The sequence below is a fragment of the Marmota monax genome, unplaced genomic scaffold (assembly GCF_021218885.2).
Source record: "Marmota monax isolate L192 unplaced genomic scaffold, Marmota_monax_Labrador192_F-V1.1 WCK01_AAM20220418_F8-fsc00061, whole genome shotgun sequence".
NCBI lineage: Eukaryota > Metazoa > Chordata > Mammalia > Rodentia > Sciuridae > Marmota > Marmota monax.
In genome coordinates, this window is record NW_026695230.1 from 18,173,408 (window position 1) to 18,193,241 (window position 19,834).

Genomic DNA, 19,834 nt, shown 5'->3' on the forward strand with positions numbered 1-19,834 from the left:
GGGTCATAAAGAGAATAGAAGGGAAGGGAGATAGTAAAAAGGATACTCAAGTCTATAATCATTAAAATCAGATGCATGTAGAAACTCCATGGATTCTGTCATGGATTTTTCCAGTCCAGATTAATGAGTTTACTGATAATTAAATTGAGGCAGAGATCACATAATCAAATTTGTCGATGCAGGAAATTTGACAATAGCTTAAAAAGTGTTGGCCTAGGCTTCCACAGTTGGTAGTCAACACCCTCTCCTGGGGTCTGACACTAATGGTATTGTGTGTTGCCCATAGGAGATGCGATAAGGTCTGTCACAGCCACAGGCAGGTGGATTGGAAGACGGTCATGCGTCATACAAGCATCTGCTGAAGACCGCGTTCAGGTCACTGGTGCTGCCTTGCTGACATTTCAGAGGTAGGTGGGAAAATTTTTGGCTACAAATAATATTTGTAAGATTATATTAGAAGTCAGAATGATTTTTTTCTTTTATAATTGTTCCCAGACCACGTGGGAGGTTTCTAATTAAAAAGAGACTTTGCATTTCAGTCTAATGACTGGTTTAACATGTATAATTCCCTGTTGGTACTTCCTTTGCATATTAAAATGACTGTTTTTCAAATCTGTCCTTTAAATACACAATTGGCTACAATGCAGGCTATAAATATCTCTTCTGTGCTGTATTAATTAAAAAGTCTAGCATCTTATGCATTTTAATGTACCCTGTCATCCATACTGATTCTAGCATTTTCAAGAGAACATTTCTGTGTTTGCTTTCAGACTTAAGTGGATGGAAATGATCTTTATTAAACATGCAGCAAGAACAAAAAAAAAAGATTGAAGTTATGTATTTAGAAATGTTGATGGTCTGGCTACAGTAATCATTCTGCTGTTTTGAGTTAATCTTTTCCCTAAAGGTAATCAGGATTGCCCAACAGAAGATATGACTCGTGGGGCACTTCTTTAAGCCCAGATTCCGGGAGGTATGCAAACATGAAAAAGGGAAGAGATGGAGGTGTGGGGAGAATGGAGGAGGAGAAAGATGTAAGAAAGTGGGAGGAAAGAATGGAAGAATTGAGGCACAGTGGTAATCTGACTCTACAGAATAGTTTGGAAACTGGTGATTCCTTGTCAGTCTTCCTTCTACATGTTACTCGTTCAGGCATTTCCTGCAGCCTGGGATACTAGCTAAGAATCCATGGCCATTCCCTTCTGTTCTCACTGCCCAGGGCACGACAGACTTGCACTGAGACAGGGCTCTCACCGGTCATAATCCATGACTGCTATGGACAAATGGATTTGGTCAATGTTCTCAGGAGGGACATCAAAGACTATGGCTTCGTTGTAAACAGGATTCAGCGTGTTCCTCTTGGTGGATGTTTTCCTCTTCTTCAGTCTCCTGCCATCACACATCAGTGACACTTTCACATAGGGATCTGTATAGACCGTGAGAAGCAAGGGAAATGTGAGGGTTAACGTAGATGGTGGGTTTGCGTGGACAATGGTACACAGAACTCCTTTACCTGCCTCTGGACTGGAGTTTTGAGGATTTTAATTAATGTGCTATCTGGGAGGTGACTAGTTAGGATAATTAAGTCATTCATTCAAGAAAAAAGCACAGGACACTGTCTCCTCAAAATGTGTGAAATTTAAAAATAGTGTGAAACATCTGTTACCAAATTAGAAAACATTCCAGCTAGAATTTAAGACCAGCCTGTCTGTGCTAGAAAGAGAAATACAGACACTTCCAAGGAGTGGGAAACAGGCCTCAGACCTCCAACTTTGAGCCACCTCAGGGAATCTTTTCCTAAAGATCAGCGCTTTAAGAAAGGGAATTCCTGGATTCCTAAAATTTTTGAATCCCTAGACATGGAGAAAGAGCACCTGGGGGTGGATCTCCTGGGGTACAGGGCGCCTCCTGTCATCAGATTTTAAGGGGAGAAGCAGTCCATCCTCCAGGGAGAAAGGAACATGGGCTTCCTGTGGTGCACCACTGATGGGGGCCGGTGATGAGCTGACCCCTGCATCACACAGCTGGTCTCACCCATACCTTACACTATACTCCTGCTCAATGGCAGGTTCTCCATCTTTCTTTACCTGCATAGCCATGTGCTTTCCTGACTCCTGACCCATCCCAGGAGGGACTTAAAGGGCAGAGAGGCCAAGGCTTTTCCCCTTCTTAGAAAAACACTGACGTATAGGACATAAAATATATTGTATCTTGTGTTCTTTGATTTCAGTGATCGTAAGCCATTGTGCCCTTTATTCATTGGAAAACCCAAACTGTTATGTTCACTTTTATAAGAAAATGGAATTATCTGCAATCTTCAATAAGCCTGGGATGGTGATATCTGAGGAAAAAGACCAATTAGATAAGCTCTACCAGGACGGACAAACCACAGATCCAGTTTACATGGTGACAGAGAAGACTTGAGAGAAAAATAATATTACTGACAACTAAAATTATGTAACATTTAATATAAACCAAATACTGTTTTATGAATTTTTATGTAGTAACTCATTTAATCTCACAACTCAATGAGCCAGATACTATTATTACTCTATTTTATAGATGGGAATCTGAACCCCAGAGAGGTTACATGACTTGCCCAAAGTCACACAGCTCTTAAGGTGGTGGCTCTCTGATTCAATCTATGCAGTTTGGTTCCAGGGTCAATGTGCTTTATTACTATATTAGAAACTATGAAAGACACTACATTAGAACTAGACAGACTGAATTGATGATGTCCCACCTGATGCTCCTGTTATGTCCATTGCCTTTAAATTTCTTGCTTTTATAATGGTAATGGTCAGCCTGCCAGCCGTGGGAAGATAACAGAGGGAAAACATCAGCTCTCCAAGATCCACATTGTCCTGTTGAGAAAGCAGAGTGAAGCATTAGAAAATGTCTTTGTCCAGGTGTGCATGAGGCTCAGTGGCAGGGCACTGGAAGGGACCATGCTGCTCCTTTTGCTCAGTCATGAAGAGTCACTGGTGTCTCTTCCTCTCCTGTCAGTCACATAGAGAAGAATATACCCTTGCACTCTAGGAGCTTCTCTTCCTAAGGAAGCACAGCACATCTTTAGATGGCAAAGCTGCAGAGGCTGTCCAGGACTTCTACCACCATTTATCTAGCCACACACAGCCCTGCACAGCCTCCATGGATCCCTGTAGCCCAGAACACAACCTCCAGTGCAGAACTCCACAGCCTTAACAATCTTCCATGGTGCTCCCCCATGTGACTCTACTCACATCCCTACCACAGTCCACATAGAGCTCCCCACACAAAGCTACACAGAGATGCCCCACAGTGGTGCACAGCCACCCCAGTCCAGGCTCTGTGTGCACAGTCCCACAATGCACTGCAAAGGGTTTCAAAGAGGTCTGCACACAGCCCACAAGGGTTACACAGTGCTCTCAAGTTAGCCGCAGTATCCCCATATACTCTGTCCAACCACAACCCTCCTGCAAGTCCCCACTCTCAGAACTCTGCACACAACCTAGTCACATGTGACCTGTGCAGGACTCCATACCCAGAAATATTCTAGCTCCTCACGTAGCTCTGGACAAGAGCACTGCATAAGTGTGAGAGTAGCGGCCCATGACCCCACACGTCATGGCCCTGGACACTTGCTTCATCCTGTAGTTTCCATGAAGAAAGAGAAGGGCAGAGCCCCAGACCCCTGGGTGCCCTGCTGCCTGTCCCCAAGGTCCCCCTTTGCCACAGCTGTTCCCTTCTCTGGTGCTTCTATAAGGAGCCCCCATTTCCTCTGCTAGGGAAGACATCTTTTTGTGTGATGTGCAGCCATTCAAATAGGTCAGAAGACATGAGCCTCTTTCTCCTTTTTGAGGAGAGAGAGAGAGAGAGAGAGAGAGAGAGAGAGAGAGAGAGAGAATGAATAGAAAAAAAAGTCAGTTCATTTAGTTTCAATTTCTGAGAGATACCTGAGGTTTTGAAGCTGGGTGTCTGTGTCTAATTAATACAATTTCATACTGACAATGCTCTGGGGAGTCAGGTTCTTGCCCTCAACATCCACAGTCTCCCTTCCCCTTCGAGATTCTTCAAGGAGGCTTCTATTTTTAGAAGCACAGATTCAGCTCTGGAAGGTCACCTCACCCAACCACCCGCCTTGACTGCTTCCACAGGAGGATGAGGCAAGCAAAGGGATCTATTTAGTCGCTAAGGCAGATGGATTGCTCTGCATCTCCCTGCATCACTTGCCCCATGTAAAGCAAGCACCTTACCTTGCAAGCCAGTTTCCCCTGGCTCCTGGAGCTGTGACCTCAAGAGACCATGCAGCAGGGCACTTCCCTTTGGGGAGAGGTTGTGGGGGATGGGTTCTCTAAGAATGATGGTTCACACACAACAGGCTATGGCTGCTTGTGATGCTGGGTTCCCTGCAGCCTGGGAGCAGGATCTGAAGAGGATAAGTCTGACCCAGCTTTCTGCTGGTAGCAGATGGGAAAGAGAAGCAACAGCTGTCCCCACCAATCATCCTTTTTTGTCCTTATTCCCTGCCCCATTCCTTTGCCCTTTGACTTTCAGTCTTCCCTTGGAAGGCTTTCCACTGCACGTCGCTCTCTCCTCTCACCTCATCCTGCCCAGAAAATCTTGGTTTGACAAAGTAATTACAAGAGCAACCAAAATCATGCCTGTAAAATTTCATAATCAATTCTTTTGACATATTTCCTGTACATACACACACACTGTAAGGTTTAGAGAAATTTTGATTGGGCAATGGGTAGGGAGAGTAGGAAGGTGCATGGGGGTAGGGAAGATGGTGAATAAGATGGACACCATTACCCTAGGCACATGTATGACTGCACATATGGTGTGATGCTACTTCATGTACAATCAGAGAAATGTAAAGTTGTGCTGCAACTGTGTACAATGAATCAAAATGCATTCTGCTGTTATATATATAATTAAAATAAATACATTAATAAAAATAAAGGTTTGGGATATGAAAATATTCTCAGTCCAGTCCCTGCCCTCAAGGCTGATGCACATAATAAAATGTTATGTCAGATCTCTTCTGTACCAGGTACATTGGATCCCTTTCCAGAATAGACCCCATTCACAAAGATTGATATTATATGGCTATTTGCTTATGAGTTAAAAATAATCAAACTTCATACTTGGTACTATATTCAGAATGTGAACTGGGGCTACAGCACACATTTCTACTTTTTTACTTTTAAATATAAGTTAAAGAAACTGTTATCAAAGAGGAAATGCTTGGTTTGATCTCTAAGTGCTTTAAAAAGAACTCTTCTAAGATTTTCTAAATTATAAAAATAAAATTCAAATATAGAAAAAATTCAAGTTAAGCAGTAAAATATTTCTTTTCTCATGCATATGCCCACAATGTCATTCCTTTCCCCAAAGTAATACAGTGAAGAGTCATCCAAGTCTTGTTCTTTTCATGTGTGCATCCACCCACCCATCCATCTGTCTGTCTATCCATCCATCCATCCATCCATCCCTTCACTTATTCTTTTAACATGTGCCATGGTTATAAGCATGGGTTGAGCATGCTCTTTTCAGAGGCCTGGAGCCGAATCTGCAGTAGTGTAAAACAGTCACTATCCCTTGAACAGACATGGGTTTGTGGGGCAATGGAACAGGAGTTAACTGGCACCTAATGGTAACTGTTTTTCCCAAATAGTTTTTCTGATTGGGGTTAAGAAACCTGTAGATTTCAATGTTTTATAAACATTCCAAATCAAGTGGTTCTCAGTTAATAGCAATTTTGCTCTCTAGAGGACATTTGACATTACTAAAGAAATTTTTAATCATCACAACTGTGTAGGGTGATGACATCTAGCAGGTAGAGCCCAGGGATACTTTAAACATCCTACAAGGCAGAGGGAAGCCCATTATCTAGTCCATAATGTCAATGGTGCCAAATTCCGATGTATATGGATGTGCTTAGATTCTTAGTAAAAGTTTTTCTGAAATGCTCATAAAAGTCAAATGTAAAGGGGGTGGTGGAGTGTGTGGCTTCTTTTTCAGCTTGACAGGAATCAGATATGCAGAAGTTTCAGTGGCAGCTGAGTACCGTGGAGAACACAAGGGGGAAGGAAAATGCCACACAAAGAAATGCTTCATTTGCTCCAGCTTTGTATGGTCAAGTTCAGAATTGTTAGCAAGATGCATTGGGAATTTATGGCAAGCATATGTGAATTCACTACCTACCAACCTGTAAATGTTTTCTTGATCTGTTTGCCTGGAGTTGCCAAGATAGCTATAGTTTTTAGCTAACTAGTACACTTTTGTATTCCTCTTCTTGGACTCTTCTGGTGAATTCATTCCCAACTCCATGAAGATATGAAGGGCTGTTACAAGAATCCAGGCTAAACAAAATACTTACGCCCCTGTGCTTTGCTGGGATGAAGGATGAGTGTATACCCCAAGAAGGATCATTTAGAGTCATTCCTGGGATTGAAAAATCAATATTGAGAAAGAGAAATTTTCATTTTATTGGGATTATTTATTGGAAGACAGAAGACCAGAATTGTTGCAAGGTTCTTGTATTATATATAGTACAAATGGCATAATACCACTTTAAGTTAATCTATGTCAGTTAAAGACATATACTCAAAGGAAATAACTAAAATAACACAACAAGGAGTTATAGCTAATAAGATGAACAAAGGAGATAAAGTGGTGCCTTCTTGTCTGATAGGAGGCCATAAGACCCTCAGTGCAGAAGTGGTCCTGCCCTATTTCCAGGAGGAAGAAACACCAGACAGAGAAACCAAGAAGATCTGAATAAACCGGTCTTGTTGAGATTCCCCCTTCAGTGTGTCACCACTAGGTCAGACCCTTTTGTTCAATCACATTTCTACGTGTTGTCCATTCTTCATTGAACATAAGCTTACAAATAAAGTTTTCCCTGAGTCTTTGGATCTTCATTTCTGAAGGCTCATGTGTCATATAAAACTTCAATTAAATAAATTTATCTTTTCTCCTGTTAATATGTATCTGTCAGTTTTTATTTCAGACCTATACAGGAATCATAGGAGGATTGAGGAAATCTGTCTTCCCCTACATCAGTCTGTGAACTTCTTAAGGGGAAGGCCCATTTATCCACCTCTCTCAGCGGTGGCCATGTAGGGATGGCTCAGTCAATGTTTCTTGCACTAATTAAGTGATGCACAAATGAAGGAGAGGTGGTCCTTGGATATGTATTATACTCTCAGTAGCTCTGTGGAGCCTTTGTATCAAATGTCCAGTGAGCTCCAGGATATGGGACATCTGATCTCCATTCCTTCCTCCCCAGTCCCCACCTACTCCCTGCCACCATTATCACCATTGTCAGCATTATCAACTCACCGAGAAATCCTATTTTTACAGAGACTCTTTCAAAAACAAAACCTTGTAAAAAACAGTAGCAAGAAATCATTTGTTTAGCAAATACAATCCTAGTTGCAACGTTTCTTTCAAATGTCCTTTACCCTCACCTGTAATAATCACATTGATGGTTCAAACCTGGTCCATCTGTAATGTGGAAGCTGTTAATGATCTGATCTTCCTATTTTCTCAAAAAAAGAAAATGTATTCCCCATACTTTCCCCAAACATGACAAAATTGGCAAAAACGTCCTTTTCCAGCGACGGATTCTACCAATAATTAGCATGCACTGTTAAAGTAACTGTTGACTGCACTTTATTTATAGATATTAACATGATTAATTGCATTGGAAGTGTGCCTGGAGGATGACACTTTCTGAGCTGGTGGTGGGGCACAAGCAAACCAGCAGCCCTCATGGGTTGTGGGGGAGAGCTGGGACCAGCCTTGCCTTTCCTATTGGAATTGTTCTGTCAGGAGATTCTAAGTTTAATTCCATAAGACTAGCCTCCCTTAAGAAAGGATTTTCTTTGGCCCACTATATGTTTAGCTAGGAATGGACAAGATAACAACATCATATAGGTAAACACATGGGTAAAGTTCTTAGGGTCGACAAAAAAAAAAAAAAAAGGCCCATTACTACTATATCTGGTCTTATCCAGTTCCCTGGTTTAATATGAAAAACATACGGCTGACCCCACCATTCATATCTCTACCCCAGCCTCCTTCTCACACTAGAGCCTCTTATATCCAAATGCCTTCTTTAGATCTCTACTTACAGTTGTTTAAGAGCCATCTCAATCTTAAAAACACTTCAATAATGAAGTTCATTTTCCTATCCTTTCCCCAGCTTTCCTACCAAATCTTTCCTCATCTCAGTGTGGTAAAACTTCTAAGAGGCTGATGCTAAAAACGTGGTAGACATCATATCTATATTCCTCCTGTTCTCTCACCCTCCCACATCTGCAAGTCATATCATTTCTCTCTTCAAAAATATCTAGAGTCTATCCAATTTTCTCCTGCTCTGTGGTGCTACCCCATCTCAAGACACTACCATCTCTGTCATACGCACCAAGAAGTGAGTGCAAGGGCAGGCCACCTGCTGTGATGTGTGCTTATCACAGAATTTTGTCCAACCATAGACCTATACAGGAATCATAGGCTCCCAGCTTGGGATTCCCTCTCTGACCTGATGCACTGGTAAATACTCAGGATAGGGTAAAGACTTCAGGGATAGGGTAAAGACTCCACTGGTGTCACCTGTGGAGGTGAGGAGACACTGTAGTTCCTTACCTTCCCACATGATTGGGGTTTTCCCCTTAAAGCCTTCCTGGGTGCCCCCTATAAAACAAAAGTGGCTCTGACTCATCTGGAAATACATGATGTCTGGCTTTGTTCCACTGGGACTTGAGTCTTTCATGTTTCTAAACACAGCCAAAATCAGGGAGGTTGTGGTAAATTTGGCAGGCACATTCTTCTGTGACATACTTAAATTATAATATCTCACTGAAGGCTTACTAGGTACCCTACTTTTCTCAACACTTGAGGCAACTGGTTTCTTCCCCCATGGGAACCAACTATCTAGGGTGACAGGGCAGAGCTTGAGCATGGGGCAATGATCAGGTACCACTTGGCAAATGAAAACCATATACCAAGTGTAAAGAGCTGAGTTTTTCTTGGTAAAGTAATCTTGGTACTCATCTCAGGTCCATTATTAGTATTGATTATGAAAAGGTATGGTTTCTGAACCCCTCAAAAATCATTGAGTCTGAATGGGTTCATTACAACTAATATCACTTTTTTTTTTTTTTTGATTTGGGTTATTGGACCTACATATCAAGGAACCTCTATAGGCACAGTGAATGTGACCTCAGCACAACCTCAGGTAAGCTCTTTCCTGATATCCTTGTAGATGATCTGGATCAAAGTAGCCCAGATGATAGTAAATGTGCATTCATATCTAGTTTGTACCTAAAGAATGCTAATTAATTATTCAAAGAGCTAGGTATTATTCAGTTCTGTAATTTATCAATAGTTTAGAAGAAGAAATAGAATTTGGATATGAAACAACAAGCAAAATAAATACATTGTAGTCTAGAATCAAGATCCATAAAAATCCTGATAGGTGACATGGATAAAGCCTACCAATATAAATTTGTCAAGATAAATTAATTGACAGTCTAAAAAGTCAATGATGTAATCTCTGAAGTAGATGCAACCTAATGCATGTTAAAAATTATTTTGAATCAAAATGTGATATAGCTACCAGAAACTAATTTTGCTTCATGCTGCATCAATAGAGGTACAGTTTCAAAAAGAAGGGTGTACACCAGTCATAAGACATTTGAAATGTTCATTCTGTTCTGGGAATCTCAATTTTAGAGATACATAAGTGGCTGGAAGATGATGATAAAAGCTGGAACCACTATAGAAGAGGATCAGGATTACGCAAGGAGCAATGATGAGCTATTAAGCTTTATAAGAAACGTTCAAAAAACACAAGATTCTTCTCAGCACTAATTCTATTGGTGTCAGACAGAAGAGGGACTAAACTTGTTTCACCACCACCCCCAGGAATGGGGATTAAATCCGGAGCCTTACACATGCTAGGCAAATGCTCTATCACTGAGTTACAACCCCAGCCCTAAAAGTGTTTTTAATGGTTCCAAGGATAAGCAAAATTAGTTTCTGGTAGCTATATCATATTTTGATTCAAAGGATAAGAACTAGGGCTAATAAATGGGAGCCAGAGGAAGATTTAGAATATTCTTCTCTCTCACAATCTAAAACCAAAGGCTGTCTTTCTCTGAATGTAGTCATTTCTCCATCTGTTTAGAAAGTTTTTCTAGGTTAAGGAAGAATTAAGTTTCAAGTAGGTAGATGGAAAAAATGTAAAGCCTTCTCCAGTCTTGATCTCCTATAATTCCCTCTCTCAGACATTAACTGGAAGGTGAGAGGAGACCATACGTTTCTGGAGCAGGACAACTGTATTATAAAACTATGATTATGAAGATAGAGTTTGGTAGAGTGTGCAATTGTATTGGAAAGGAAGATTTTGAGCTTAAGGGGCTAGAAACAGTGAAGGTTTGTTGACTAAAAATGCTTAATTCAGCATCCTAGGGACGTGTATACTTTCAAAGGGGACAAGATGAAGTGAATTCCCAGCACTGGTGTGCCTGGCATAGGAATTTGGAGTACTGGAAACTTCTGTTTTTCTCAGCATGCTTCCTCAAATGATACTTGGAGATTCGTGTGTGATATTTTTTAATACTTTTATTTTCCTAGGTAGTATATCTAGTTAAGGAGAGTTCTTGGCTAAACAAAGATAGCAGTTTTTTTTTAATTAAAGGGCTATAGAAAAGGCTTTAGAATTTAATTTGAAGTTCAATAACTCATTCTGAAAAGATCCATCAATTCTCAATAGAAAAAAAACAAAGAAATTGGAGATGAAAACTTATTCTTAGTTAAAGGCTAAGAATATCAGAGCATCCTTAGATTTGAGCATGTATGCTGGCTTTGATGGATACAATGTGTTTCTCTGGTTTTTGAAGAAAAGAAAACACTAAGAAGAGTCGGAAATAATTTTGAATTCATCCTGCATTCTCAGCATTCTTGTCATCCTGAAAATTTCCATCAAAACTAAGAATTCATGCAGTTTTGTGGGAGACAGGAAGGGATTTTCAAGTAAATATGCCCTCCAAAGAGAAGCACAGCAGCAAGTGAGTTAAATCAACATGTTTATGAACAAGCATAAATAAATACACACTATTTTTATTCTACCACAAATGGAGACTTAACCCAAAGATAATTACAGGGCATAAATTTTTGTTTTGTTTTGTTTTTTAAAATCATCTACTGGAGATTTACTCGAGAATACTTTGCATTCCTGCATACCTTTTCTGTCTCCCTCAGCTCTTCCTTCATTCCTATTATGCTTAGTACCAGGGTCACCAAGTCATGTTGACTCTGCCTCTAAAACATCTCTTGATTACCACTCTTCCTACCCATTCCCTTTGCAGCAGTATTACACTTCTGATCCATCTTACATGTAAACATAGGTCTGATCACGTCACTCCTTAAATCCTTCAACAAACCCTGGGTGCTCTTAGGTTAAAATCCAAATCTCACAGTATATCCTATAAAGGACAGCACCTCCAGCTGTTCCGCTATTTCTCCTAACACACTGAATTCTCCAATCAGTCTGAACTGTTCTTCACTCCCCCATCCCACAACACATTTCCTTCTCATTCCATTGTGTGCTGTTTCTTCTTCCCAAATTACCACTGTTCACTTCTATGCAGGCAAAATTTTCTTTTGTATCTCTGAAGACCTAACTTTCCACGTTATCTCCTGCATGCTATTTTCAGCATCTCTCCAAGCCTGTGTTCTTTCTCTGTTCTGGCTACTCTTTGTCCATATTTCCATATTTCTTTATTTTATATTTTATCCATATTTCTATCTCCATACAAAATTAGAGATCTGTGACTCTGAGATGCTGAAGGTAGGAACTATGTCATTCTTGTGGCTCATTTATCCAGGGCTGCAGCCATTCTTCAGAGGAGAACAGGGTCAGAGAAGTTATTTCACTTACCCAAGGTCCCATGGCTAGTTAGTGCCCAGGCCATGTTACCAATTAGTCTGACTAGGGCCTACAGTGCCCCCAACTAGGGACCCTTTCTTATCCCTAGAGGCTCTTAAGGATGGGTAAATGGGAAGGTGGCCAAATTCCTTCTTGTGTAGTGGAGACTTAAGGGAACTCAGAGGAGTTGGACTGGGAGCTAGAAGGGCCCGGGTTCCTTCCTTTGACCCATGATATTTTTGCCTCAGGATTGGCCTCCTCTCTTATCATTTATCATGAGGAATTACTTTTGCCTTGGCAGCTAATGGGGAAAAGAGAAAACAAGAGAGAAGTACCCTCACTGAATCCAATTTGAAAACTGGGGCAAATGGCACTTTAACAAAAAAAGAATCTGCCTTTCCTTCAAGCACCAGCATCACATCACTTTCCTCTGTATCCACTGCAATTTTATAACACAATTGAACGAAATGAGAGGTTTTACTACACTAAAGGGCAGTATAGGTGTAATCAGGAGTCATCTTAGATGTATTTCAAATAAGAACAAAAAGAATAGTGTCTCTCTCTCTCTCAAAATAAATTAACTAATATTTGTAAAGCCATTAACACAATGCCTGAAATATATGTGTTAACTCATTATATGTGTCATCCTGTACCTCCTAGAATAGGGCCTGGCACAGTGGGTCCATGATAAGCATGCAGCACACCAGTAAGTGAATAGCAGTGGTCTCTACAGAAAGGGTAAGGCAGATTGATCAGGGACAGCGCAGAGTAGGATTCTTCTCCACCATTCTTACATCCAGATCTACAAGCTGGATAAAGGTGACACAAAGCATGCTAGAAGAATTCCTAGGCAGTGGACAGAATTAGCAAGAAAGAAAACAAATAAGAGCCATTTTAAATGGTATGCCTGAGAGCTTCAGGAGGTTATCAGATATCATCAGAGAGGCTGAACTATTTCCCTGTGTCAAGAATAGGTCTGAAAGATACTTTCCATCCCTATGTACTCTCTGATCCTAAGTCTTCATTAAAAGACAGTGATTTTTTTTCCTGCACAGAAGTCAATACAAAGTAGATCAATCACCAGAAATCTTGAAACTGCTAGAAGAAAACATAAGGCCAACACTCCAACACACAGGCACAGGCATAGACTTCCTTATTAAGGATGTCTAAAGCTCAGGAAATAAAACCAAGAATTCAAATGGGATACTATCAAATTAAAAAGCTTCTACACAGCAAAGAAAACAGTTAAGAGTGTGAAGACAGAGCCTACAGAATAGGAGAAAATCTTTGCCAGCTACTCTTCTGGCAGAGGATTAAAATCCAGAATAATATAAAAAACTCAAAAAATAAATCCCTCCCCCCCAAAAAACAACCCAAAATAACCTAATTAATAAGTGAGCAAATGAATTAAACAGACACTTCTCAAAAAGAAGATATACAAATGACCAACAAATATATGAAAAAAATGTTCAGCATCATTACCAATTAGGGATATGCAAATCAAAACTACACTGAGATTTCATTTCTGGTTAGAATGGCAGCCATCAAGACTATGAACATTCTGGTGAGGATAAGGGGGAGAAGGAAATAACTCTTAGTGGTATTGTAAATAGTGTAACCATAATGGAAATCAGTATGGAGGCTCCTCTAAAGACCAGAAGTGGAACTACTATTTGACCCAGCTGTGCCACTCCTCATTTACCCAAAAGAATTAAAGTCAGCATACTATAGCAATAGGAACATACACGTTTACAGCAGCACAATTCACAGTAGCCAAGTTATAGAATCAGTCTAGGTGTCCGTCAGTGGATGAATGGACAAAGAAAATGTGGCATATATATGTAAATGAAGTTTTATTCAACAATAAAGAAGAATAAAATTATATCATTTGCAGGAAAATGGATGGAACTGGATGTTAAGTGAAATAAGTCAGACTCAGAAAATCAAGAGTTGTATGCTTTCTCTCATGTGGAAGATAGAAAAAAAAAACGGGGGGAGAAGTGGGGGAAAGGCAGGGAAGGAATTTTCAGGAAAAAAGAAGGAAGAAAGACCAGTAGAGTATGGGGATTAGGGGGAGGGAGGAGAGGAGGGAATAAGGAGGTACTAGGCAATGAAACTTACCAAATTAAATGCATATGAACATATCATAATGAATCTCACTAGTTTATATAATTATAATGCACCAATAAAAAATAAAAATAAATACAAGGTTAAAAAAAGAGAGATTTTTAGAATGTGTCAGATATTACTACAATAATTTTGGAACAAACCTCCCAATCCAACTCCTAGGACATAACAGAGGGTCTGTAGTTTTTAATCTTCCAGTGTTCCATTAGGCATTCACAGGCTTTCTAGGAAAAATGAGTCAACTGATACAAGGAATCTACTTGTCAGTAATAGCCCAAGGTCACTTCATGTGTTAGGATGGTTTGAGAGACAAACCTGGACAACGGCAGTTGCCATGATGACCCAGGGAGTTCCCTGATTCCCTAGGGTAATGACTTAAGTTTCTGGTGTGTAGGAATCTGTTCTCTCCACAAAGGCATGGCTCTCCTCTCATTCACTTGGGAAGAGCAGCTATGGGAGAAGCAGGGGAGAATCTGGACATATGGAGGGGAGGAATGGAGGGAGGGAGGCAACAAAGGAAGGAAAGGAGAAAATGAGTAAGGAAGGGGAAAGTGTAGGGGCAGGGAAGAAGGCCAGTCTTCACTTTAATTTTTTTTTTTTTTTCATTTTTCAGTGGTACTGGGGATGAAACGCAGGGCTAGGCTAGCAATCTACCAATGAGCAACACCTGTCAAGTCAATCACTTTAAATTTATTCATTCACATATTCAACAAATATTCTAGGCATTACACTAGAATCTAGAAATAAAAGGGGGATGAGGGAAGGGTAAAATCCTTTCCGTAATGGGACAACCATTTAAACTGCATTTCTAGAGTTCAGATAATAAGTTAAATGAGTAAGCTATAGAAGCTGGTGGAAGGAGATTCAATTTTAAATAGGATATTCAGTGAAGACCTCAGAGATGATGCCATCTGGGAGAAAACCTGAAGGAAGTGGGTACAAGGTATAGGGCTATCTAGGGAAGTGGTTAGGCAGAGAAAAGAGCACAGGGCAGGAGTGTGAATGAGCAACAGGAAGGAGGTTAGTGTAGCTAAAACATATAGGTGAGAGGCTGGGGAGGAAGTCAGAAATGATATAAGGTTGTGGGGTCTGAATCCGATAGGTCACTGTAAGGACTCTGGATTTTACTGAGATGAAATGAGGAATCATTGAAGATTTGGGGCAAATAAGTGATAAGAACCAACAAATAATTTAAAAACATCACTCCAGCTTCTATACAGAGAACAGAATTGCAGGGGGTGGGAGATGGAACAAATTAGGAACAGGAAAACGAAGAAGGAGGCTATTGCAATTAACCTTCAACTATACAATGCTATTCAAGCTTCTGTTGTTTTTAAGATTACTTAGAACTGTCTTGGGTTTTATAAGGTCTCCTTTATCATTAAGAAATACTTGGGCTGGGGATGTGGCTCAAGCGGTAGCACTCTCACCTGGCATGCGCGGGGCGCTGGGTTCGATCCTCAACACCACATAAAAATAAAATAAAGATATTGTGTCCACCTAAACTAAAAATAAATATTAAAAAAAGAAAAAGAAATACTGATAGTTGGGTGCAGCGGCACACGCCTATAATCCCAGCGGCTCAGGAAGCTGAAACAGGAGGATTGCCAGTTCGAAGCCAGTCTCAGCAAAAGCAAGGTGCTAAGCATCTCAGTGAGACCCTGTCTCTAAATAAAATACAAAATAGGGCTGGGGATGTGGCTCAGTGGTTAAATGCTTCTGAATTCAATCCCTGGTACCCACCACCCTTCAAAAAAAAAAAAAAAGAAAAGAAATACTGATGTTTTTGCTACTCAGAGAGTCAGATTCTGTAATGATGGCAGGAAGTTACTTTTGTTTAGAAAGAGTTGCAGTAGGGGCTCAGCTGAATAGTCTCCCCAGGAATTCAGGGACAGCAAAGCAAGAAACTCTCTAGAGCAATTTATATAAATGTAAAAAGCATGTTGAAATGTTCACAGGAAGTCCTTCCTCCATACCTGGGGCCTCAATCACTCTTTTGATGGCATCACCCTCCAGAGTTTCCAACAGAAAGGAAGAACAGGTTTTCCCAGGTGCCAGGTGCTTCCAGACTCCGGGAGGAGTCTAAGCACTAGGCTGAGTTATGTGAAGTTGCCATTTTTGTAGGTCAAAAACTGGAATATGAGCAATTTTATATAGTTCAACCAATTACATGGCTCAAGGTCGTGACAACTATGCTGACTGCTGTCCTAGATGTGGTCATTAAATGCCCTCCAGCTTAGTTCATGAGAAGTCATTCAAGATAAAATACAAACCTGAACAACATAGGGCAGCCAAGGATGATGACAGAACCTATACTTGCAGCAATAGGACTGTATAAACAGGTAAGGCAGGGGCCTGGGAACTCTGGGGCTCAGCATCATCAGTAAAACAATATAGGAAAAGGGGGTACAAGGCTGGGAAAATCACTCAAGGGAATAATGGCTGGGGGAATGGGGATAACAAGGTAACACACATAGTCAAATTATTTAAAAATACATCCCAGAAGAGGAAATAATAACAATGCTTCAGCATCTCCATTGATTTTAGTATGATTCTGAAACCAATATTAAAAATGCTCAAACAAGCAAGCATCTCCACCATAACGGTAACCAACAAGCAAACAAAACTATAAGCTACATCTTATATGAGTTTGGTTGAAAAATCCTGTGTAATATATTAACAAGTAAAATCTACAGGCAGTATTAATAATATCTTGACCAAGTAGTGTTTATTTCTATATGCATTTATATTTCAAAATTAATCAACTAGGAATATAACAAGTCACATCAATGGGATGCAGGAGAAAAAACATGTAAACATCTCAATAGAAAATATAACAGATAAAATTCAATATCCACTTATACTAAAACACACAAAGCTTAACACTGTATATCTAATGGCATTATGATTAAGTTCCATATATAGACCAGAATTCCTATTACCATTCTTTTATTCAATAGTTTGGGCTGTTTAGCCAATGTCATAAAACAAGAAAAATACATGAAATAATAAATTATTATAAAAATAAGTTGTCATATAATTATTCAAAGAGGATATGATTGCTTTGTTAGAAAACCAAGGTAACCAAGTGAAAAATTACTGAAACTACTAATGAGACGGGTGACCAACTGTAAGTATACAAAAACATAAATTAGAAGATAAATAATCCAATTAAAAATGGACAAAAAACTAAAACATCAATTTAATGAAAGAAGATATATATATAAAAATGCCCCAAATCATGAGTCACAAAGAAAAGCCACAATCAAACACCAGCAGTAGAATGTCTGAAATTTAAAAAAAAAATGTGACTACTGGATGTGGTGGTGCATGACTGTAATCCTAGTAGCTTGGGAGGCTGAGGCAGGAGGATCAAAAGTTCAAACCCAGCCTCAGCAACTTAGTGAGGTCCTAAGCCCTGTATCAAAATAAAAAATAAAAAGATCTGGGGATGTGACTCAGTGGTTAAATTTCCTTCTGTAAGAAAGTGAAGGAACTGAAAATCACATGCATAGTTGGTGGGAATGGAAAATAGTAATTTGAAAAACTATTTTCATTTCTTACACATGTCTCCTACAGAAGAAGTCAAATCATCGCTGTTTGCAGATGATATGATCCTATATATAGAAGATCCAAAAAACTCCATCATAAGACTGCTAAAGCTAATAAACATATTTGGCAAAGTAGCAGGTTATAAAATCAATAGCTTTCCTATATACCAACAACAAATCTTCTGAGAAAGAAATCAGAAAAACAATTCCATTCACAATAGCCTCAAAACAAAACAAACAAACAAAAAGCCCCAGGAATAAAACTAACTAAGGAGGTTAAAGACCTCTACAATGAAAACTGCAGAACATTGAAGAAAGAAATTGAAGAAGACCTCAGAAGATGGAAAGACTTCCCATGTTCACAGATAGGCAGAATTAATATTGTCAAATGTCCATAACACCAAAAACAATATACAGATTGAATGCAATCCTCATCAAAATACCAATAATATTCTTCACATAACTAGAACAGTCCTAAAATTCATTTGGAAGAATGTCAGACCCAAAATAGCCAAAGCAATTTTAAGCCTAAACAGCAATGCTGGAGGCATCAAAATACCTGACTTCAAATTATACTACAGAGTTATAGTAACACAAACTTCATGGCACTGGCATTAAAAACAGACACATAGACCAATGGTAGAGAATAGAAGACACAGAGACAAACCCACACAAATAAAGTCATCTGATCCTTGACAAAGGTGCTAAAAACATACAGTGGAGGAAAAAAAATAGGGTTTTCAACAAATGGTGCTGGGACAACTGGTTGTCCATATGCAGAAGAATAAAATTAGACCCTTATCTCTTACCTTGCATGAAAATCAACTCAAAATGGATTAAAGACCTTGGAATTAGACCAGAAACTATGTAACTCCTAGAAGAAAATGTAAGGTCAACACTCCAGCATATAGGCACAGGCAATGACTTTCTCAATAGGACCCTTAAAGCTCAGGAAATAAGGCCAAGAAGTAATAAATGAAACAACATCAAATTAAAAAGCTTCTGTACAGCAAAGAAAACAATTAGAAATGTGAAGAGAGAGAATGGGAGAAAAACTTTGCTACCTACTCTTATGAGAGAGAATTAATATCTAGAATATATAAAAAGCTCAAAAAACTTTACAACAAAAGATTAAATAACCCAATTAATAAATGAGCAAATGATTTAAACAGACACTTCTCAAAAGAAGAAATACAAATGGCCAACAAATACATGGAAAAATGATTAACATTGTTAGCAATTAGGGAAATGCAAATCAAAACTACACTGAGATTTTATCTCATACCAGTCAGAATGGCAATCATCAAAAATACAAAATAATAATAAAAGCTGGAGAAGATGTGGAGAAGAGGAACACTTTTACACTGTTGGTGGAACTGTAAATTAGTATAACCACTATGGAAATCAGTATGGAGGCTCCTCAAAAGACTAGGCTTGGAATCATAACATGATCCAACTATACCACTGATTGGTAACTATCCTACAAGAATTAAAATTAATTCTTTAATTTAATTTAATTTCTTTAATTCTTTAGGATAGTTACCAATTGCAATATTACAATTTTATTTTTTGATTGATTTTTTAAAAAAATAAATGACAGCAGAATGCATTACAATTCTTATTACACATATACAGCACAATTTTTCATATCTCAGGTTGATATATAAAGTATGTTGACACCAATTTGTGTCTTCATACACGAATACTTTGGATAATGATGTCTATTCACATTCCACCATCCTTGCTAATCCCGTCTCTTCCTCTCCCTCCCTCCCCTCTGCCCTATCTAGAATTCAACTATTCCTCCCATGATCCCCCTCCCTACCCTACTATGAGTCAGCCTCCTTATATCAGAGAAAACATTCGGCATTTGTTTTTTGGGGATTGGCTAACTTCATTTAGGATTATCTTCTCTTAAAAAAAAATCCATCCATTTATTTGCAAATGCCATGATTTTATTTTCTTTTATTGCTGAGTAAAATTCCATTGTGTATATATACCACATTTTTTTTTATCCATTCATCCACTGAGGGGCATCTAGGTTGGCTCCACAATTTAGCTATTGCAAATTGAGCTGCTATAAACATTGATGTGGCTGTGTCCTTGTAGTATGCTGTTTTTAAATCTTTTGGGTATAGATCAAGGAGAGGGATAGCTGGGTTAAATGGTGGTTCCATCCCCAGATTTCCAAGGAATCTCTGTATTGCTTTCCATATTGGCTACATCAATTTGC

At 39.2% G+C, this 19,834-nt stretch overlaps 1 protein-coding gene across 1 annotated transcript in view; it reads right to left on the bottom strand.

Annotated features, from left to right (window-relative positions):
* The window catches only part of Syt9 (synaptotagmin 9), a 176,663-nt gene that overhangs the window by 44,778 nt on the left and 112,051 nt on the right, over positions 1-19,834 (bottom strand). The window contains exons 4-5 of the mRNA XM_046438162.2: positions 2,744-2,864; positions 1,255-1,426 (exon numbers count right to left, since the gene is read on the bottom strand). Of these exons, the coding sequence (XP_046294118.1) occupies positions 1,255-1,426; positions 2,744-2,864 (293 nt within the window). The remainder of the gene's footprint in view (positions 1-1,254; positions 1,427-2,743; positions 2,865-19,834) is intronic.